The following is a 21,037-nucleotide window of genomic DNA, read 5'->3' on the forward strand; positions in this document are numbered from 1 at the left end:
CTCATTTTAGTTGGTTTAAGATATTTCTCTGTATTTTTATAAGTTTAGATTTTAAAAACACTTCCATGTTAACAAAAAATAATATGTGTTTGACTTTAGTTATTTTTAAGATTTCCTCCTAGGGAATGGAAGAAGAGAGCTTGGTTAAGGTCGCAGTTCAAGAAAAGCAAGTAAGGTTTGCAGCTCATTAGGCTGCAGAGGTGAAGTTTTTTCACTTTAGTATACAGTTTGGTGTGATGGTTTTTCCAGGATGAACAATTAATAATGAATTCTCTTTTAGGAAGTTTTTCTTTAAATGGACCACCCAGTGGTTCCATTTGTGTGGAAAGAAAATCTCCCATTGCCCACTTGGCACTGAGCCAGGTGTGAGACAGGGGCCACATTCAGTCACTTGGATGCAAAGATCTCAAGCAGCCTGGGTTGTTTGCAGGCATTATTTTTGGATGATTTTATTGTCTTACAAGTGATTGTGCCTCCTCAGGGCTACTTGTCCCGTCTTTCTTTTGAACACCAAGTACATAGTAATCTTTTTGTTTTGCTTTTCCCTCTATCTTAAGAAGTTTGACCATATTTCTTTTTTAAAAACCTTTTTTATTTTGGGGTAATTAGATGTATGGGCTTGCTGTTGGATATTATTTGCTTGACGTTGCCATTGTTATTTCGAAATGGTTATGTAGGAGTATAGTGATTGCCATGTTTCTGTATTTGTGGCTACCCCGCTTACGGGTGTTTAGATAATGTTTGGAGTCAATGAATTGCTGTTCTGGGGATCAGAGCCAGGATGATGGGTGCTGGGCGGGGGTGAAGGTAGGGAGGTGTGGTGGTGATTGTGGGCACGGGGTGAGTTTGATTGTAGAAAACATAAAACCACATTGCAACCAGAAAGATGTGTCCAAAAAGGGTCTTAGAAGTAACTGTTGAATGTAAAGGAATGATGTGGGTATTTTAGGTGTATTTCAAGGCTATTATAGGAAATATGGTTTATTCCTTAGCTTTTTTATTGTTGGTGACAAAGTTTCTCTGAGAGAGAAGCCTCTTGAAACCTAGAGAACAGATTAATAGCTTTACATTTGGTTGCTTACAGATCTCTTTTTGTGTCTTTGAGGAAAAGTTTAACAAATAGATTTTTTTCTAGCACTTGAGAATGTACAACGTGCCATACGAGGTTTCACATGTAGTAGATGCTTAATAAATTTTTGTTGAATGTTGAATGAATATACTGTCCTGAAATTGCTTTTCATACAGCTGATGCTTTATACTGGCAAGGAACTAGAGTGCTCTTGTGTCTGTGTACCCAAGCTACGTAAGATTTGATGGAGGACAAGATTTGATGTGGCTATCTTAGCTTGTCCAGAATTGGGGTGACTTCTTTTCTCCTTTTTTTCTCTCTCTCTCTCTCTCTTTCTTTCTTTCTTTCTAACATATCATCACTTACTGCAAAGGGGAATGATGTGTTGAACACAAAAGTATAGCTACTTCATTATAAGTCATGTATAACTCTAGTTACAAATTAGATACTAAAAATGATGTTTTTCTATAATTGCTGAAGTAGTTGTTTCATATTACAGAGATTTAACATCTGTTAGCTGAAAGTGAATAAGACTAAGCACTCTTGCAGATAGTTCTGTAAACTATTTCTAGAAGAATCTATCTTTTTGTTTATTAAACAGATCACTCAAATGGTGCACTCAGTATGCCCTAGTCTTGGTAGATCACCGCTGAGTGAGAAATTTGCATTTTTGTCTCATCACTTTTGCAGATTATCTTTTCTGGTGAGAAAGGGAGACAGCAAGCCCTCTCAAGAGTGGGGAGAGGGAGAGAGCATCTCAGTCTGGCTCCATGTCCAGTGTGGAGCCCACGTGGGGCTTGATCTCATGACCCTGAGATTATGACCTGAGCCAAAATCAAGAGTTAGGCGCTTAGTCGACCAAGCCACCCAGACACGCCTGTGCCTGATCATTTCTTAACACATTATGTATAATTTTAAAAAATGCTTAGGGGTGCCTGGGTGGTTCATTTAGCTAAGCATTCAACTCGATCTCAGCTCAGGTCTTGAACTCAGGGTAATGAGTTTGAGTCCCACACTGGACTCCATGTTAGGCATAGAAAATACCTTTAAAAAAAGTGCTTTTGTAGAATTCATGTGTCCGTATTCCCCTTCCCACAACCCATTAAAAAGTATGTGACGCTTGTGAAACAGAAGCTGCCAGCCAAGTGAGACTATTTTTATGAGAAGATTTTTGTGTCAACAAGCCGAACTTGGGACTTGGAATTAGGAGTCTTTTAAAAAAAAATGTGTGTGTGTATACACACACACACACACACATATATTTGTAACTCTGTCCTCTCACTTCTGTGGTCCAGTGCTTATATATGCTATGTAAATATGAGGATTTGAGAATAAGATGAACATGTTTTCCTAGGTCGGTTTCTAAAGCTCTAGAGATAAGAGAAACCAAAAGCCCTCTCGCCTGTACTGGAGGCAGGAGGCAGGGAGATAGCGGCACGGCACAGGCTTAACAGTTCACGTTGTTTCCGCTGCGAAGGAAAGCTGGTCTTTGTGTTTTCAGTTTTCCACCTAATTTTACTGTGTGTAAAATACTGTTCATTTCTAAGAAGACTGATAAATCATTTTAATCTCTTTGGAGTCCCTAACTTATCTGGTGGCAAGTAGTCCTTAAAGATAGCCTCAGAAGAAAAGATACATTTTCAGGTAAGGATTTAATCTTCAGGACAGGGTAGTACTGTTGAGCAACAGGTGCTAAATTTGTACAGAAGTAGGATCTCCAGAATTCCCTGATTCCCCTGAATGTTGCTCTGCACTCTATAAATAGCAGTAGTGAGAAGCTTTATTTGTTATTCAAGTTATGTGGGTAAATAATATATTTTATCCCATTTATAACTATATTAACTGCCTTGCTTCTCTTTGTCTGTTTGGATGAAATAATAGCCCCAGTTTTTTACAGCCTTTTGAAATCAAAAGGGGATTTTCTTTTCCTAAGAATATAAGCTACTTACTAGTGAGATTTTATTTTGTGGGTTTGTATATGTGTACTCAAAATAGCATCCATAGCTCCTCTGTCCACTAGGTAGCAGTAACTCCTGCCTCCCATCCTCCAGTTGGCAACAACCAAGTAATGTATCCAGAGCAGTCTTTGAAGAACTGAATTGTTCCCTCTTGAGAACCACTGCAGTAGATTCTCTTTTCAGGCTTAAAGACACATGGGAGCATTCATGTGCTAATGGGTACTGTTTGTTGAATTTTGGTATTGGTTTATGGTGAGCATTAGAAATTTAAAGACCTGTACAGCCTTATTAGGGTTTTAGAAAATCTTTACTTGCAGTTTTGAACTACTTGTTTCAACTAGTTATACAGACATAACTCCAGGTGAACTGAAGGTAACATTTTTGGGCAGTCTTAATTAAAGGCCATTTGTTCCCTTTTCAGCTTCTGGAAAATCTGTGTATTTATGTCTGTGACTGGAAATGCTGGCTGTGGGCCTGCTGTAGGCAGCATTAGCCAAAAAAGATCTCTTTGAGCCCCACCCTTTCTAAATTTAGTTCATTCATTGAGTCTCATACTCTCAGAGGCTCCCAGGGCAAGATTGGGTTGCTGCTTTAGGGATGCAGGTAGGCCCTGGGGGCAGACACTTTATTTTTGGCTTATTTTTTGACTTGCGACTAGAGGTTGGTGATGTGAAATTGTGAGTACACTGTAAATGGTTTTTTTTTTTTTGGGTAGAAAAATGCCCTCAAGACAATTTAGAAAGAGAGGGAAGGAGGAGTATAGGAAGTTTTGGGGGCCATTGAGAGAGAAATATTTCTATTTTGGCAGCTGAAGGACATCAAAACAATGAAACAAGGTCCTAGCTGATTTCTGGAGTTGTTTCCTGATGTTGGCAACTTGTCCACCAGGGCAGTTATCTAGTCTTTAGTGGATCTCCACTGTTCCTTTGTGTTGACTCCAGAAGTGAACAAGGAACAACTGAGGTGTGGGGGATTTTGCTGAATAAGGTGATGCTCTGTCTCTCTAACCAAAGTCATGTTTGAGCTGAGGTGTTTGGGTTGTTGTTGTTTTTAGTTTTGCAGTTCTTTTTGCTCTCAGCAAGAGAAAGTGTGCCAGAACTCCCCAAGCAGCTGAATTGCTCTGTTCGTTCATCTCTTTCTAAAGGTCCAGTGTTAATTAAAAATTATTCTAAGACTTTATCAAAAATTAAGTAACAATTACTCTGTCATAGAACTTTTTTTTTTTTAGGATTTTATTTATTTATTTGACAGGGAGAGAGACAGTGAGAGAGAGAGCACAAGCAGGGGGATTGGGAGAGGGAGAAGCAGGCTTCCCGCTGAGCAGGGAGCCCGATGTGGGGTTCAATCCCAGGACCCTGGGATCATGACCTGAGCCAAAGGCAGGTGCTTAATGCCTGAGCCACCCAGGCGCCCCTGTCATAGAGCTTCTGATTTGTTTGCTGGTTTCTGTTTTGGTTATCTTTCTCTACTCTTTGTTGCAATTGGTTATTTTGGGGCTACTCTTGACTTGCTTAAACATTTTCAGCTTTTTGAAGGATGACCCTGAACATAAGCAGAATTGTCCTTATTTTTGACTTATGAAGAAATTTAAGTGTATTTAGAAATAATGCCTTTGGAACTTAGAAGATGAAGTAAACTGTCTCCTCTGCTCCCTGGGTTCCACTCCCCAGCCGCACCAGTGAAATTACCAGTCCGATCTGTTCCTCTCTTCTTCATCTTCTCCACTTTCGCTTTTAATCATGAAAACACTAGAATGTTCTTTACTATTCAAATAATTTCTCAGGATCCTGCATGTTGATGTAGATGCAAATTTTGTTTGGGGCATGTAACTAATGAGAGCATCTCAACAAACCTCATAGGAAAAAGATCTTTTACTGTCATAAGGAAAAAGAAACAACAAAAGTGAGAAATTTCTGTCTTTCTTCAGTCAGTCTAAAGGAAAACTGTAAGGGTGCCCGTATGAGCACATGGCCCTTTGGTGGAAACAGTGGTGACATTCACCCATTAATGGTCTCAGGAATCCAGTGCGCTTTCAGTTTATGATACTTTCGAGGCCAGCAATCTTTACTGTATCCCATGTAGTATGGAAAGCCTCTTCCTATTTTTTTAATTGGCCATTTTGAACATAGGCTGTAGTTTGTAATTCTTAATATTCAACCATGAATATCATTAAACTCTACTGATGCTCTTTTTAAAAGAAATAATGCAGAACAGATGGGTATTGCAAGTCATTTAAAAGCAGTATCAGAAAATCACAAGGCCAGAGACCTCACTGTGTACCGAGAGGAAACCCACCTCTAATACATTAGCGGAGCTACAAGCTCAATGGGACTATTTTCATTCTTGAGTAGGTGATGCCAGTTTTGACTGAATATTGGCAATTACATATCTCCTCTATAATTTACCTTTTTATTTTCTTTCCCTTACAACTTTTAGGTAGAACTTTAGACTTCATAGCACTGAATTAACCTGCACTGAAAGCTGTTTACCTGCAGTTGTTCACTTTTGTTGAAAGTGACCATGTCTCAAGTTCAAGTGCAAGTTCAGAACCCATCTGCTGCTCTCTCAGGGAGCCAAATACTGAACAAGAACCAGTCTCTTCTCTCCCAGCCTTTGATGAGTATTCCTTCTACTGCTAGCTCTCTGCCCTCTGAAAATGCAGGTAGACCTATTCAAAACTCTGCTTTACCCTCTGCATCTCTTACACCCACCAGTGCAGCTGCAGGTAAGCGTATGAATCCAAGTGTCTTCTTTTTCAAATGTTTTCTTACCCTGTTTTTTGATCTGATAAGTAGATTGGAGATGTAGGGAGCTCTCACATTACCTTCACAAAGCAGAAGAAAATATTTACACCCATGCTGCTTTATTCCAGATGTAAAACATCGGTTGTATACTGGTTTGTCGGAAGCCTGAGTTGACAGATCATTTCAAAGTGTTAAGAAAGGGAATTGAAAACTGAACTATAAAACCTAGCTTATTATAAAGTGGTGGCCGGCAGAAAGGATCGAACAGTAAATACCACTTTGGATTTGTATTGTTGTATGGAAAAATTCTGCTTTTTAAATTATTTCCCAGAACTGACAAAGAATTCTTGTATGTTGTAGCCCTTGTTTTAAATGTCTGTAAGATTATATCCCAAGCAAGGGAACAGCCGTATTTACCGGAAAGCAAGAGAGTGCATTAGCATTTGTTAATTTTTATTTTGAACAAGTAAGTTTAAGTTGTGATTTCAGAGGTAGTTCAGAAATCACAGTGAGGACCAATTAGAAATTGAATGAAGAAGCACAGATTTTTGAAGAGGAAATAAGTTCAGAAGCATTTAAATCTGACTGTTAGGAAAATAAAGATGAACTAAATGTGTTCGTTGATGGGGCTTGTGGCTGGCTCAGTCTGAAGAACATGCGACCCTTGATCTCGGGGTTGTAAGTTCGAGCCCCACATTGGGTGCAGAGATTAGTTTAGAAAAAAAAGTTTATAAATAAATGTGCTTGTTGATGAGAAAAGACTTGAAACACCTGAAAAATAAATAATCCTGAATACAATATTCAGCTTCCCAACCCTTCCCCAGAGTGGCAAAACCGATTACATGGGGTGCCAGCATGGGTGTCTCCATAGCAGAGTCACCTTCTAACAAATTCTTTCAGCCCCTTGTGCCTGACAATTTCCCTTGCATTTCCTCCTCCATTTCTCATTTCCTTTACTTTGTAAACCTGTTCTTAGAGTGTTGGCTCTCCCCCTCTGACCTGCATGGCATCTCTCACCCTACCTCGAGGCTTCCTTGGACGGCTCACCAGAGAGCCATCTTGACTTGTCATAATACCCAGCACGTTCAGTTTTCCCCAAATTTGCTGTTGGAGACCATCTTCAAAGGAAATGTCACAGACTGTTTCAGTCCTTTGGGATTTATTGCATTTTCTTCTAATGTATTCTTATATCCACATCCTACTCACTTTGTAAAACTCCTGCCTGCCAAGGCCATTTTATTTAACTTGTGTAAGTCTCAGAAGTAGATAAAGTCTGAGGATGGCAGCCTCTGGAGATAAGACTAGGGGATGCCCCAGGAACGAGAAGGTAGCCGTGTGGAACACGACAGTCGTTGTTTGAGAAATGGCATTGGCACGTTGAGCTTTGTGCAATAACCGACAGGGTCGGGCTGACGGCTCTTGTGGTAACGAGTGTGTCTGGGCTCACAAGAACGGAGGTGTTGTTCCCGTGGTTGGTTATAATAACCGTGCTTCATCTGATTTCAAATCTTGCTTGCTGCCATGGTTCTCTCTCTTTGGAAGACATGCTCTCCTGGGGTCCCTGGCTTGGGCCGGTTCAGAGCAGACCCCAGCCATGCCTTCAGGCAGGTGGCCCAGCGCGGTTTGCAGCTGAGCGTCGCTGCTGCCCTGCCTCCTTAGACCGTTGTGTTCCCTCTTCTGATCCCCGGGAGAGCAGCAGTACTGTACACTGCTAGTTGACTTTATTGCTCTGACGTTATTTTTCAGTTCCTTCTAGCATGGCACACCCCAAAGAGAAAACCCCAATGTGTCTTGTGAATGAGTTAGCCCGTTTCAACAAGATTCAGCCTGAGTATAAGCTTTTGCGTGAGCAAGGTCCAGCTCACTGTAAGGTAAATATTGTCCATACTGCTTGTGCATTTATAACCCACCAGGAATGTTTTCTGTCTTTATGTTGCTCCAAGTGGTGCTGTGATTCAGAATATGTACTTTCCAACCACTGAGGCTGTTTTCCAGAGATGCAAAAGTCTAGATTTTTGGCAAGTCACTTCTCTTCATCCTTGCAGAATGGGTCAAAGGAAAGACATGCTTCTTTTGGGGATGTATGGCTTTTAAAATTCCAGTTATTGTGTGGTTGTGTTTAGGACTCTGAATAGAGAATTCCCAAGCACCTGTGAATGATTTCCTGTGAATTTTCCAGGCTCTGGGCCTCCTGGCTATAGCCTGCCTCTGACTCCTTTCCTGCTTGTTTGCACGTGTACCTTAGACCAGGCAGGGAGAGGAGGGGAACAGGAAATCCATCCCGCCACTTGTTAGCAATCCAGGTAAAAGGTTTGAAGATGAGGGTTAGAAATTAGTCTCAGAGGGAGTCCTTTGGGTAGTCTCTGATTTCACTTATCCTTGCCTTTCCTCATACCTTAGAGAATGGAAGACTGACTGTAATTTAAATTTTTACTATTTTTTATTCAGGACCTCAGTCTTTGAAGCTTGTTTGATATCTCTGCTAATGTAAATCTTGGAACTTAAATGTGTGTATATCTGGCTTTATCTTTGCAGCTGCAGTGTGAGAGAGGGTATGGTATCAGAGAGAAGGAATCGGATCTCCTATTTCTGATCCTAGCTTTGCAGTAAAGATAATATAATTAAGGATGAGTTATTGGTCTCTTTATACCTCATTTTTCTTGACATGCAAACCTCAAACCTTGAATCAAGTTTCCCATTTCGTGTGACTAAAAGTAACATCAGCCACAGTCCTAAGTAGGCACCAAAGTGTGGTTAGGTGAGTCCCCTTTGGTGTGAGACAGATCTGGGTGTAAATCTCAGCTTCTTGTAGCTATGTGACCTTGGGCAAGCTACTACTTTTTTTGGAACCTCAGTCTCTTCTGTAAAATGGGGATAATACCTACCCAAATAGGCCTACTGTGAGAATTAAATGAGAGACTGTATGTTAAAAGTGTGGAGCACAGTGCCTGGCAGTTAGTGAGTGCTTCAGAAATGGTAGTCATTATCATTATGCATTTAAGAAACACAGAAATTTCTACTCAGGTGAAGTTAGTTTTAACATTCTAAAGCATGATCATATTTGAAATGTTTCTTTACTTTTGGAAGGCAATTAGTGATTTTCTATAACTGTTCTGTTTCTGCTGCAGGATTTTTTTTGCGGACCTTAACTTTGGGATTCCCTTTATTAACTGTTTTGGTATTTTTTGAAATATGTACTTATCATTTAAACTTTAGTGGTACTGTAGGTAATTTGGCTGTGTGTTCAATCTGTAACTGGCCCCTCACCCGTTTTTTTTTTAATCTTCAAGTTACTGAAAGAGGAAAAGTGACTCCCTCCTAGGTGACTGTTAGACTCTTTAAAAAGTCAGTGGAGTGATATCTTTTAATTCTATTAAAACCTAGATTGTAACCTCGCTACCAACCCTCCACGTGGGAGGCAGCAGAGCGGCAACAGCGCGGATGGGGAAAGTGCTGGAGAAAGGCAAGACTGTTGATAAAATTAACTCTTTGTTTTTTTAGCTTTTTCCCCTCAGTGTCTTTCCATGAAAGGATCATGAACTGCCCGGGGGATTGCTCAGCTCTGCGGGCACCTGCTCTTTGGCTGCTCGGGCTAGCCGCGGGTTTGAGTCCGTGCTCTTAGTGCTAAATGAGTAACCTTGTGAACTGCAGCATTAATTCAGGGGACCCCCTAAGGGTTCAGTGGGATGAGGATTTTTTAATTTTTCCCCTTTAGTGGAAGCTGTGTACTGGGGGAATCCTGAAGTTAAGACCTACAAGAAAAATCGGCTGTGAAGGCAAGTCGCACCCATCCCTTTAGGTGCCCAGTTTCAATGATCTGGACATTTTCAGATGATGTGGATGTATTCACATCAGCGTTTCTTACGTAGATTATTTGTAGATGCAACAGGGTGCTAGTCAGTGATAAAGAGAAGCAGAAAAATAAAAGCTCCAGTTGGTTTTGCTAAATTCCACACTAGTGAGTCTCAAACTTCACGTACGTTGGAATGATGAGGGGAGTTTACTAAAGATACATATGCTCCGGTCTCCCCTCTTACTCCTCAGTCAAAATCCCTGGGCATGTGTATTTTACCAGGCCTCCTGGATGAGCACCAAAGTTAGAGAACCACTGTGGTATGATGGGTCATATTTTTTGACCGAGTATTAATTCAGTTCTGATAGGATTAACATAACCTAATTTTAAGAATGGAATATGTATTTGGGTTACCTTTATGCTTAAAAAAAAAGAGACTTGCCATTGTCAGCATTTGCTAAAGACAGAATTTGCTGTGTCGGATGCCTCCTTGAGTTCAGAAACGTTTCTAGATCTTTGCTTGCTGTGGATCAGATTTTCTTCTGAAGGTGGAGGGAGTGTCTGAATAATAAAGTTTTAGGAAAGTAGAAGGCAGCATTTTAAGAGCCTGGGTGATGTTCCCAAATTTATGCCAGTTTTTGTCCTTCTGGGATTGTGTTTTCACACAAGAGACCACACATTCATGAGAACATCAAAACAAATGTCTAAATTTATATGAGATACTACTATGTGTCTAAATCAAGTTTGCTGTATTTCTTCCATGAGAAATAGTTGGAAGACAGTTTCTATTTGGATGACTTCCAAATAATCAGTGTCTAATATTTAATATGTAGGGAAACATTGCTTAATCTCTGTGCTTACCCCCATTTTTCAAAGCATAGTTTTGTCATAGAATGCTATTCAATGCTGGTCAATGATGTATATGTATGTATATATATATATATATATATATGTATATATATATATATATATATATATAGGTGTTTATAAAAACAACAAAAAATGGGGATGAAGGGATAAATTGCCAAGATAATGATCAGGCCTTTTAAACCAAGGCCCTAAGAAATGTTCAAGGTCCAAGTGACATACTGTAGTCAACATCAGGTATCATGAATTGAGAGCTCACAATTTTCATTTGTAGGTGTTTACAGTACAGCTAACACTTGGAGATCAGCACTGGGAAGCTGAAGGAACTAGTATTAAAAAAGCCCAGCACACAGCTGCTGCCAAAGCTTTGGAAGGAACAAAATTTCCTAAACCCATAGTCCGCCCTTTTCGTAGCGAAGGAAGGAATCCAGGTATTATGCGTGGGCCAAGACAGGTTCCTTTCAAAAGTGTGTTTAGAGGTACCCGTACAGTATGTATATGAATTCTTTCTTAACTAACTTGTTGACTTTGAAAGCACAGTTTCTACACTACCAGTGGCAAACGCTTACCTTTTCAGAATCCTTAACCATACTCAAAATCTAAAGCATTGGTTCCCAATCTCTGGTCCTGTGACTCCTGAGGATCTGGAAAGAAGGTCCTGAGAGGTGGGGGGTGTTACCAAACAATTTTCAAGGTTTCAGAAAAGCTTAGCGAAAATATCTTTTGTTCCTCGATAGGGTTGTACTGATTGCCAAGCATGTAGGCCTTAGCTGGAATCACTTCAACCCTGTGTGGAAATACCAGTTATAAGACGTTGATCAGAAACCCTGATTGTCAGTACATGTCTCCTGATCATTAAACAGAATGAGAAAATAACTTGAATATTTATTACTTAAATACTTTTAGTAGATAATATCTCTTCAAACAAGGGATCCAAGCTGGGAGAAGACGAATAGAGAAGAGCGTCTGATAAACGCTTGGGAACCACTGACGTACCTCGGTGGGTGGGAGCGGCTCTGACCTGTCAGGCACACCAGGCCGTCCCGGGCCCTTTGGACACAGGAAGAAATCCGAGGGCTCTTGGCCACACCTTTCTTGTTGCTTTTAATTTCTTTGTGGTGTTTCAGATTCATTCTCTACTGCAGGTAAATTTTCTGGGTCTGAACTGCTCTTAAGATGACTTAGGTTACATTAAAATGCAACTGTATGAATCATATAAAAAGTAAAATTCTTATGTTAGGAAGAGAGAAGCTGGTTACTTCTGTGACCCTCTGATTTTGCAAACCCAAAGATACCCTTATAGATTTGATTCATGTACTAAATTTAGTTGAACCAGTTATAGTACAGAATCAAGTCATTTTTTATTTTCCTCTACATACATCCTAAAGAGGCATATTAAAGTGGATTTTTGTGTGCATTTAAGTTGAACTTTGCCATTGCTAGTGTTGTTCTGTGTTTGATGTGAAAGTGTTGTTTTCAAATGTGATTGTGCACTGACACTACTCTTTCCAGCCTGGGTTTTCTTTTTTACATGTGTTTTATGGTTTATGAACTGGATGAACTGAGAGGAAAAAAAGTTAGAGAGAACAGTGTGCATTTTTACAGTTGATAATTCTGAGATAACTTTACTTGCTCTTGTTTATATGGCAACAGAACTCATTTTCCTACAAGTATTCTCACAGGTCAAATCCCAATGTAAATACTGAGATTGGAAATACCTGAATATTTTGCGACCCTCATCTGTCTTCTCCAGATACAATTTACTTGTCTCTTCCTCAGTGATTCCACATCTTTCCTTATAGCACACATATCCTGTTGTGTAGTAATTTTTGAGAGTGTTTGTGTTATTTGAATCCTCTTGGGCAAGAATTATATCCCCTTAAGCACAGTGCTTTGCATCCAGTTAGTATTTAATATGTGCATCATTCTGTGAAATAGTGTGCATAAACCTACTTCTAACTGTAAGGCAATAACCCAGCAAGTCAGTACAGTCAGGATTATTGGCTAAGGATTCCCAAACAGTAAAATGATCTGGACAGTCATAAGGGATTTTTTTTTAATCGTGGATTTTGATGTGCACTAGAACTGATTTCTAATAACTGGAATGAGTGGCTTTCACTGATAACATCTTGTGCTAGTTGTTGCCCCTCTGGTAGCCCTTACAGTGTATTTTGTGCTGTTGACTGTGTATTAATATCTAGAAATCGCAGCAGATTCTTGGATTTCCTGACGTGATGCCTAGCAGTGAAGTACTTAGATCCTTTCATGAAATGCATTATGAGTCCAGTTAGTAGAAAGCATGCTGTTCTTTCTGATTTTAGTGACCGTCATTCTCATGTCAGAAAACAGCCAGTTCTCTGTGTTGATTCTGTGTTGCAGAAAGCATAACCCCTACGGTAGAGCTAAATGCACTGTGCATGAGACTGGGAAAAAAACCCATGTACAAGCCTGTCGACCCATACTCTCGGATGCAGTCCACCTACAACTACAACATGAGAGGAGGTGCTTATCCCCCGAGGTATGTATCTGTTTGTTTTAAATACAGATGAAAATGTAGCTCATATTTGCCACGGAAGAATAAAATCTGTAGATTGTGGAGCACATCATGATTTGGTCATCTGTAGGCTTGCCAAATGTTAAAGTCAGTCTATTTTTTTTTTTTTAAGAATTTATTTATTTATTTGACAGAGAGAGATCACAAGTAGGCAGAGAGGCAGTCAGAGAGAGAGAGGAGGAAGCAGGCTCCCCGCTGAGCAGAGAGCCCGATTCGGGACTCGATCCCAGGACCCTGGGATCATGACCTGAGCCGAAGGCAGTGGCTTAACCCACTGAGCCACCCAGGCGCCCCTGTTAAAGTCAGTCTTAATTGTGCTGGTACTTTTTACTAGGGGCGCCTAGGTGGCTCAGATGGTTAAGCCTCTGCCTTCAGCTCAGGTCATGATTCCCAGGTCCTGGGATGGAGCCCCGTGTCAGGCTCCCAGCTCAGCAGGGACTTTGCTTTTCCCCCTCCCTCTGGCTCTCGCCTGCCTATGCTCTCTTTCTCTGTCTCCCTCTCTTGCAAATGAATAAATAAAATCCTTAAAAACAAAACTATCTCTAGCAAGGGCCTGAGCATATTCCTCACTAGCAGTGTGGCTCTGACCTGAGAAAATGTGGTTAAAGATCTCCTTTTTAAATGCTTTGTTAATTTGAGCATGATTCCTACAACACTAATTTTCTGCACCCATAGATTTGCTTTTTTTTTTTTTTTTTTTTTTTAAGATTTTATTTATTTGACAGAGATCATAAGTAGGCAGAGAGGCAGGCGGGGCGGGGGGGGGGTGGGGGGGAGAGGACGCAGGCTCCCCGCTGAGCAGAGAGCTTGAGGCAGGGCTCAATCCCAAGACCCTGGGATCATGACCTGAGCCGAAGGCAGAGGCTTTAACCCACTAAGCCACCCAGGCGCCCCTGGTTTTTTTTTTTTTTTTTTTTAAAGATTTTATTTATTTATTTGAGAGAGAGAACAGAAGAGGGGGATAGAGACGGGGAGGAGAAGCAGACTTCCCGCTGAGCAGGAAGCCTGATGCAGGACCCAGTCCCAGGACCCCAAGACTATGACCTGAGCCAAAGGCAGATGCCCAACTGACTGAGCCACCCAGGCACCCCTAAATTTGCTAATTATTGCTTATTGGGTACTTTTTGACTTTGAGCTTCTGTGCTTTGTAATAGCCTTGGAGTACAGGTGCAGTAAAATACTAATTGAAACCCTGAAAGCTTCTCGTATTAAAAACCTCCTGTTGGCAGTCCAGACGTTAGTGGATAGACTGATGATCGGAATGGAAGTCTTCTTTCCCTGCCTGACTTGGATGGAGGCAAAGCCATTTAAAAAGTACAAGCTCTGAAATGTGAGATGCCAAGCTCTGCCAGGCTTCAGAGACTGGTTGGGGTTTCCAGAAATGAGGGCCTTTCTAAAAAAAAACAACCCTCCCCTTTTTTTTTTTAAGATTTTATTTATTTATTTGACAGACAGAGATCACAAGTAGGCAGAGAGGCAGGCAGAAAGAGAGAGGAGGAAGCAGGCTCCCCGCGGAGCAGAGAGCCCGATGCGGGGCCCAACCCCAGGACTCCAGGATCATGACCCGAGCCGAAGGCAGAGGCCCCAACCCACTGAGCCACCCAGGCGCCCCCAAGAAACTTTTGTTTAAAAATTCCCAGCCCTTTCTGGAGACAGGCAACTGTGACTCTCAGATGTGAGAAAGAGCAAGTTAAGTTTTCTACCTCAGGCAAAGCCTAATTCATTTTAGATTTTGTAAATTCGGTTTAGCATTACAAATTGAACTCATGTAATCTGTAAGCTAGTCCATTCTGTGGAACATAAGGTTGTTGCCTAAATAGTATTTGCTCATCCTGTGTGCCAGTTCTAATCCGGTGTAAGCCTACGAAATCTCCGTGTGTATTGAGGAGGAGTCCTTAACGGCAAGGAAGCCTGATGTGATTTAGGACCCGTGATGAGGGCAAGACGCAGAATTTACCAAGGAGGAACATACAGGTGACTTAACATTCTAAGGTTGTAACTCCGCTAACCCTCTTTTTACTTTCAGGTATTTTTACCCATTTCCAGTACCACCTTTACTTTATCAAGTTGAGCTTTCCGTGGGAGGACAGCAATTTAACGGGAAAGGCAAGACAAGACAGGCGGCAAAACATGACGCAGCTGCGAAAGCCTTACGGACCCTGCAGAGTGAGCCGCCGCCCGAGAGGCCGGAGGGGAGGCGGCTGGGCGAGCAGGTGTGTGGGGAGAGGCATCCTCTTGGGGGCTTTTTCTGAGAAGATGCATTGAGAGCTGTCTGTAATGTTTGCTGTTTGGTATCGTACATGATTTTGTGCTCTGTAGCTTTCTGGCCTCCCCCCCACCCCCTTAAGAAAATGTTTTATCAAGAAAGATGCCTTTTTTCCTCCGTGGTATAGTTTTGAGTGAACATGGTAGAAAGATTGCGACTCAGTTGAATTGCGAAGCCCATGCGTGGATGAATTCTTCGGTGCAAAAGATCGTGTGTGTCCGAATCTACTGCAGTTTACGGTACCAGCTCAGAATTTTCTACAGCCATTTTTTGACCAGCTGCTCTGTTACGTTGAAGTGCTAGTTACCTCTTGCTGCATAACAGACCATTACAAAACCTAGTGGCTTAACACCTCTTGGCATTTATTTTGCTCACATATCTGCAGTTTAGGCAGGGCTCTGCACGGGAGATGGTCTCTGCTCCCCATATCTTTGGCTGAGGTGGTTCCGCAGGCGCCAGAGCATCCATTTTCAAGATGACTCCCTCACTCGGCTGGGAGTGGTGCTGGCGTCAGCTGGGAGCTTGGCAGGGGCTCTGGCCCGAGTACCTCTGTTTCTGTTAACCTGAGCAGAGGCTGCTTCCCCATCCTCATGGTATGGTGCTGGCTTCTAAGAGCGAGTATCCTAGAAGACAGGAAAGGAAGCAGCTTCCAATTTCTTAAGGGCTAAGCTCAGAAATCCCCATAGCATTGCTTCTGCTATATTCTATAGGTCAAGGAGGCACAAGAGTCCAGATTCAAAAGGTGGAAATACAGAAACCTCCCTTTTTATTAATTAGATGAAATTCACACTGCATAAATTCAGCAGTTTTAACTGTTTTAAATGTACAGATTCAGTTGCTTTTAGTACATCGACAATGTTAAGAACCCTACTTCTGGATGAGAAGAGTGTCAAAGAATTTGGGGGCCAGGTTTTAAAAATCTGTAACGCCTTGTGACTGAATAGGAACATAGCCTTAGAAAGTCTGACTTTTTCTTTATGGTGTGTCACACATTTTAAAACAGATGATCTGTTTCCAGGGTCTACTGAGGACCAAGTAAAAGAAGGGACTGTAATTTAGAAGAGGGTGATTTCATGGAGTTAAAGGGACAAGTTTCTCACTCGTGAGCTTTGTCAGAGGCAGTAGGTAGTATAATCTGAGTCATTTTGGAGGCTTTGCATTTTTTGACTTCACTTTGGTGCTAATGTAATTGGAGTCAGATGGGGTAGTTATTTCTCAGTTTTTCGTAGCCAGCAGTTGTTAAACGATCGCTGAACACTGGTATGTGGGCTGTCTGCTTCAGAACCACTTGAGAAGTTTAAAAAAAAAAAATTCCTTGGTCCAACCCACATGATTCTAATAGGAGTCTGTCTTTTGCTTTTCTTTCTTTTTTTATTTTTTCTTTTCCTTTTTAAATGTGCTCTTGGAGTAGCTCTAAAGCTCGATCAGGGTTTGGGCACCCCTGGTCCTAAGTTTTCTCAATGCTTCCCCCTCAGGCGGCCACCCCACTTTGAATCCTGCTTAGAAGTTCTCGCTGTATTGTTGAAAAGGGCAGGTACCCGTTGGGTGTCTCCAGTCGGACCCCGTGGCCCTGGAGCAGCGTGGTCAGCTCCGGCCTGACGGGGTGGAGTGGGAGGGACGCGTTCTCCTGAGCTGAGCTTCACGGGCTCATCTGGCATGTGGACAGAGCTTTGCTGAGAGTACTGGTAAATCTCCTCAAGCCCCTGTTCTAGTTCTCTATGGTTTGAGATAGAGACAGTGCCCTTCAGAATGGCTGAGACTGGTGTAACCAGTGCTGCAGAAACTAGAATCACTGAGTCCGATGAGACTTCCTTTGTGCTGATTAATGAAACACTTAGCCTCAGTGATTTACCAGGCTTCCTGGGTGGGTGGGTAGTAGGACGTGAAGAGAGACGTTTTTGTTTTTTATTTTAATTAATTAATGAATTTTAAGAGAAAGAAAGCATACACGCAGGTGAGCTGGGAGGGGCAAAGGGAGAGGGAGCGAGCGAGAAAATCCCAAGTAGGCTGCACACCTAGTACAGAGCCCAACTTGGGCATTGATCTCAGGACTCGATCTTAGGGTCCTAAGATCATGACCTGAGCTGAAATCAAGAGTTGGGAGTCCCACGTGCCCCAAGGGGGATAATTTTAGAAGGTATCTTTAGGGGCACCTGGGCGCCTCAGTTCGTTAAGCATCTGTCTTCAGTTTGGGTTGTGATCCTAGGGTCCTGGGGTCAAACCCATGCCTGGCTCCCTGCCCCACAAGGGGCCTGCTTCTCCCTCTCACTTTGCCTGCTGCTCCCCCTGCTTGTGCTCTCTCTCTCAAATAAATAAAATATTTTTTAAAAAAGGTATCTTTAAGTTGGTTTACTTACAGTTAATGCATGTGACCATAAAAATTTAAAAATTAAACATTTTGGTGGATGTCACTGCATATTTAAGTAAATACATGCATCTGTTTAACAGAAGTGGGGTGATACTGTATGGTAACCACTTTTTTTCACAGAACTGCTTATCATGAATATACTGTCAAGCCTGTTGCTTATAATTCCTGGGAGGACGCAAACTCAGCTGGCATCTGAGTACTTTTTAATGGCTACAGAGTGTTAGAAAATAGGTAGTGAAGAACACTGTTGTAGTTAAATCTTTGTGCAAGTCTGAGACTGTTTTTATGAGCCACGGACCTGGAGTGGAAATGCATGGCAGTGTAGATGGCCCCATTCCCCACTAGAAAGATGGTATCATTTTCGACCTCTGCCAACAGCGTGTGAGCATTGTGTTTGCCCCCGGCCTGCCAGGGTTGGAAATTATAATCTTAAGCAAATTGTTCGTTTTGCTGTTGACGGTTTGTAGGGCATGTGATTTTGTGTTGGATCAATTCATGTTCTCTAGAACTTGGCTAATAAAGACAGCAGTTTCTGTCTACAAGGCAGATACAGTCAGGTCCCTTGACGATAGGCATCGTGCTAGGCCCTGAGGGAAAAAACCACAGCCGTATCACTTCCCTGGTGGGGTTTCATTGAACAGCTGACAAATGTTAACATTAGAATCATCAGGGTGCAGTGAGTGCTAGGGTGGGAAGTAGCAAGTATTATGAGAGTGTCAGATGTCTTTTTTATTTATTCATTTATTATTTGAGAGAGAGAGAGAGAGCATGCATAAATCAGAGGGGCACAGAGAGAGGGAAAGAGCATTTCAAGTGGACTCTGTGCTGAGTATAGAGTCCAATGTGGGGCTCGATCCTGTGACCCCGAGATCATGACCTAAGCTGAAACCAGGAGTCAGTCACCTAACGGACTACACCACCCAGGCACCCCAGATGTCTCCTTTAAATTGGAGTGACAGTGATGTGTTCAGAGAAGTTCTCTCTGAGGAAGCAGCATTGAAGCAGAGACCAGACAGAAGCAGAAGAATGGCAGCAGCCTGTGTAAAGGTCCTGCATTAGGAATATGCTTTTTGGTTTTTGTTTGTTCTTAAATCTAAGGTTTATGGTAATAAGGAATGACTTATTCAGTATGTGAGCTGCTAGGAGCAGGATGGCTAATACAGTATTTGTAATAGACAAAACAGGAGCTAGCTTCGTGTTGGCAGGGCATGGTGGATCTGTACACATAGGCATGAAAGGAAGCCCACGCTCTCAGGGTAGGAAGGGGATTAAGAACCTTAGAGCTGTGGGGTGCCTGGGTGGCTCAGTGGGTTAAAGCCTCTGCCTTCGGCTCAGGTCATGATCCCAGGGTCCTGGGATCGAGCCCCTCATCGGGCTCTCTGCTCCGTGGAGAGCCTGCTTCCTTCTGTCTCTCTGCCTGCCTCTCTGCCTACTTGTCATCTCTGTCTGTCAAATAAATAAATAAAACCTTAAAAAAAAAAAAAAAGAACCTTAGAGCTGTAATTTTGTAGATAGTGTGATCCTGTTTGTGTTTAAGTCAGTAGAAGTGCCTTCTGTGTGTATGTATGTGTGCCTGTGTGTATGTTTGGTTGCACATAGTTTCTGTGTTGAAGGCTGCATCAAGTTTTCTTTTTTTTTTTTTAAAGATTTTATTTATTTATTTGACAGAGAGAAATCACAAGTAGATGGAGAAGCAGGCAGAGAGAGAGAGAGAGAGAGAGAGAGGGAAGCAGGCTCCCTGCTGAGCAGAAAGCCCGATGCGGGACTCGATCCCAGGACCCTGAGATCATGACCTGAGCCCAAGGCAGCGGCTTAACCCACTGAGCCACCCAGGCGCCCTGCATCAAGTTTTAAAAGTAGTTTCTCTTGGTGGTGGTGGTAGGAGACAGACTTCAAAACAAAAAAATTGTACCTTTTTTTAAAAAATAGTACTTGTTTAAAAATAAATACACATAGCTCTTCTGGTTTTGAATCTTATGTTCATTTGGGCCAGGGACGTATTTAGGTGGGGCTTAAACTAAAATTGAAAATTGGAGACTTCGATTTTTATTGTTCTTCCTGGTCTGTTGGACCCAATTTTCATTTTTGAGCTGTGTGACTTGTATTCTTTTCTGGAGATCTTACAAAGAACAAAGAGAGAAAGCATATGTACTTTTTTTTTTTTTTAAAGATTTTATTTATTTATTTATTTGACAGAGAGAAATCACAAGTAGACGGAGAGGCAGGCAGAGAGAGACAGAGGGAAGCAGGCTCCCCGCTGAGCAGAGAGCCCGATGCGGGACTCGATCCCAGGACCCCGAGATCATGACCTGAGCCGAAGGCAGCGGCTTAAACCACTGAGCCACCCAGGCGCCCGCATACGTACTTTTTAAAGTAGAATAAAATCCATTCTGTCTTAAACACTGACCACGTAGGTCCTTTGGACACTTTTGTAAATCTTCACCTTAGGGAATCTAAGTTCTCCTTTGTCTTGAGTGAGGCCTGCCGCTGTCTGTCCTCCTACGTATCATTTCAGCAGCCTTCGTCATCCATTCCTACCCATGCTGAGCAAGACTCAGATGCAAGGACATGGAGAGACGCTGCGGCACCGGGCTGGCCGCCGCAGCAGGGAGACGCTCCTCATTGCATCGCCATTGCTGTGCCTGCTGCACTGCCCGCTGCGGCGCCTCCTTCCCAGAAGATGCTGAAGACCGGAGACCCCATCTTTTTCCTGTGCTCTTAGCTTTCCTTGAACTCGGGTGCGAAGGCAGAATTTTTCTTTGCCTCTAATGGCAAAAGGAAGAAAGATGACCGAGGAAGACCTTCCCGTTATTAGACAAGTGAGAACATGCCCTAGACTCCAGTGGTGATGGTGGGTTTGAGAGTTTAAGCAAATCTCAGACTGTGAATCTTCAGACGGCATCTTAGATAAGCTCTCCCAAACGGAAGGATCGGCGAGTGGACAGTATATTTTTATGGTGTATGAAAAGGACATGTGTATTCTCTTCTGCCATTCAATAGAAAGGACATTGTCACACATTATTTTGTGACAAGAATCGGGAACATCCTGTTTTGGCTTTTTAAAAAGTATGTGTAACAGCATTCTTTCCATTTTTGTGATATTTGGCCACCAGAATTTATTTCTCACCACTTACTGTCCACAAAATAAGTGGACAAATGCAAAAGGAGGTGTGTGTACAAAGGTCATTGGGAGGATATAGATATTAAGACCATGAAAAAACTCATTAGATCCTCCTTTGAGGGTTCACAGATCTAAAAATGAAAGCATTTTGTAGTTAGGGAGCAAAGAAGATAGCTGGTCTTTCTCCGATACAGTCATGAGTCAGTTTCACAAGTAGTGTGTTCTGATGATACCACTACCAGAAGAGTCAGAAGTCATGATAAGCTAGAACTCACTGGGATTGGATTTGGAAAATGG

The 21,037-nt window shown here is 42.1% G+C and overlaps 1 protein-coding gene across 12 annotated transcripts in view; it reads left to right on the forward strand.

Moving 5' to 3' along the window:
• STAU1 (staufen double-stranded RNA binding protein 1) overlaps positions 1–21,037 on the forward strand; it is a 56,823-nt gene that overhangs the window by 11,907 nt on the left and 23,879 nt on the right. For 3 of the 12 annotated variants that reach the window (XM_045082112.1, XM_045082108.1, XM_045082110.1), the window contains exons 3-7: positions 5,464–5,752; positions 7,518–7,642; positions 10,706–10,862; positions 12,811–12,949; positions 15,012–15,198. In XM_045082112.1, coding sequence (XP_044938047.1) covers positions 5,548–5,752; positions 7,518–7,642; positions 10,706–10,862; positions 12,811–12,949; positions 15,012–15,198 — 813 coding nt within the window. In that variant the 5' untranslated portion in view covers positions 5,464–5,547. Of the gene's footprint in view, positions 1–5,461; positions 5,753–7,517; positions 7,643–9,155; positions 9,235–10,705; positions 10,863–12,808; positions 12,950–15,011; positions 15,199–21,037 lie in introns of those variants that run through there. The other 9 variants (XM_045082114.1, XM_045082115.1, XM_045082109.1 and 6 more) reach the window with 8 other exon arrangements.

Source organism: Mustela putorius, unplaced genomic scaffold, assembly GCF_011764305.1.
Source record: "Mustela putorius furo isolate JIRA1106 unplaced genomic scaffold, ASM1176430v1.1 tig00000592_pilon_pilon_pilon, whole genome shotgun sequence".
Taxonomy (NCBI): domain Eukaryota; kingdom Metazoa; phylum Chordata; class Mammalia; order Carnivora; family Mustelidae; genus Mustela; species Mustela putorius.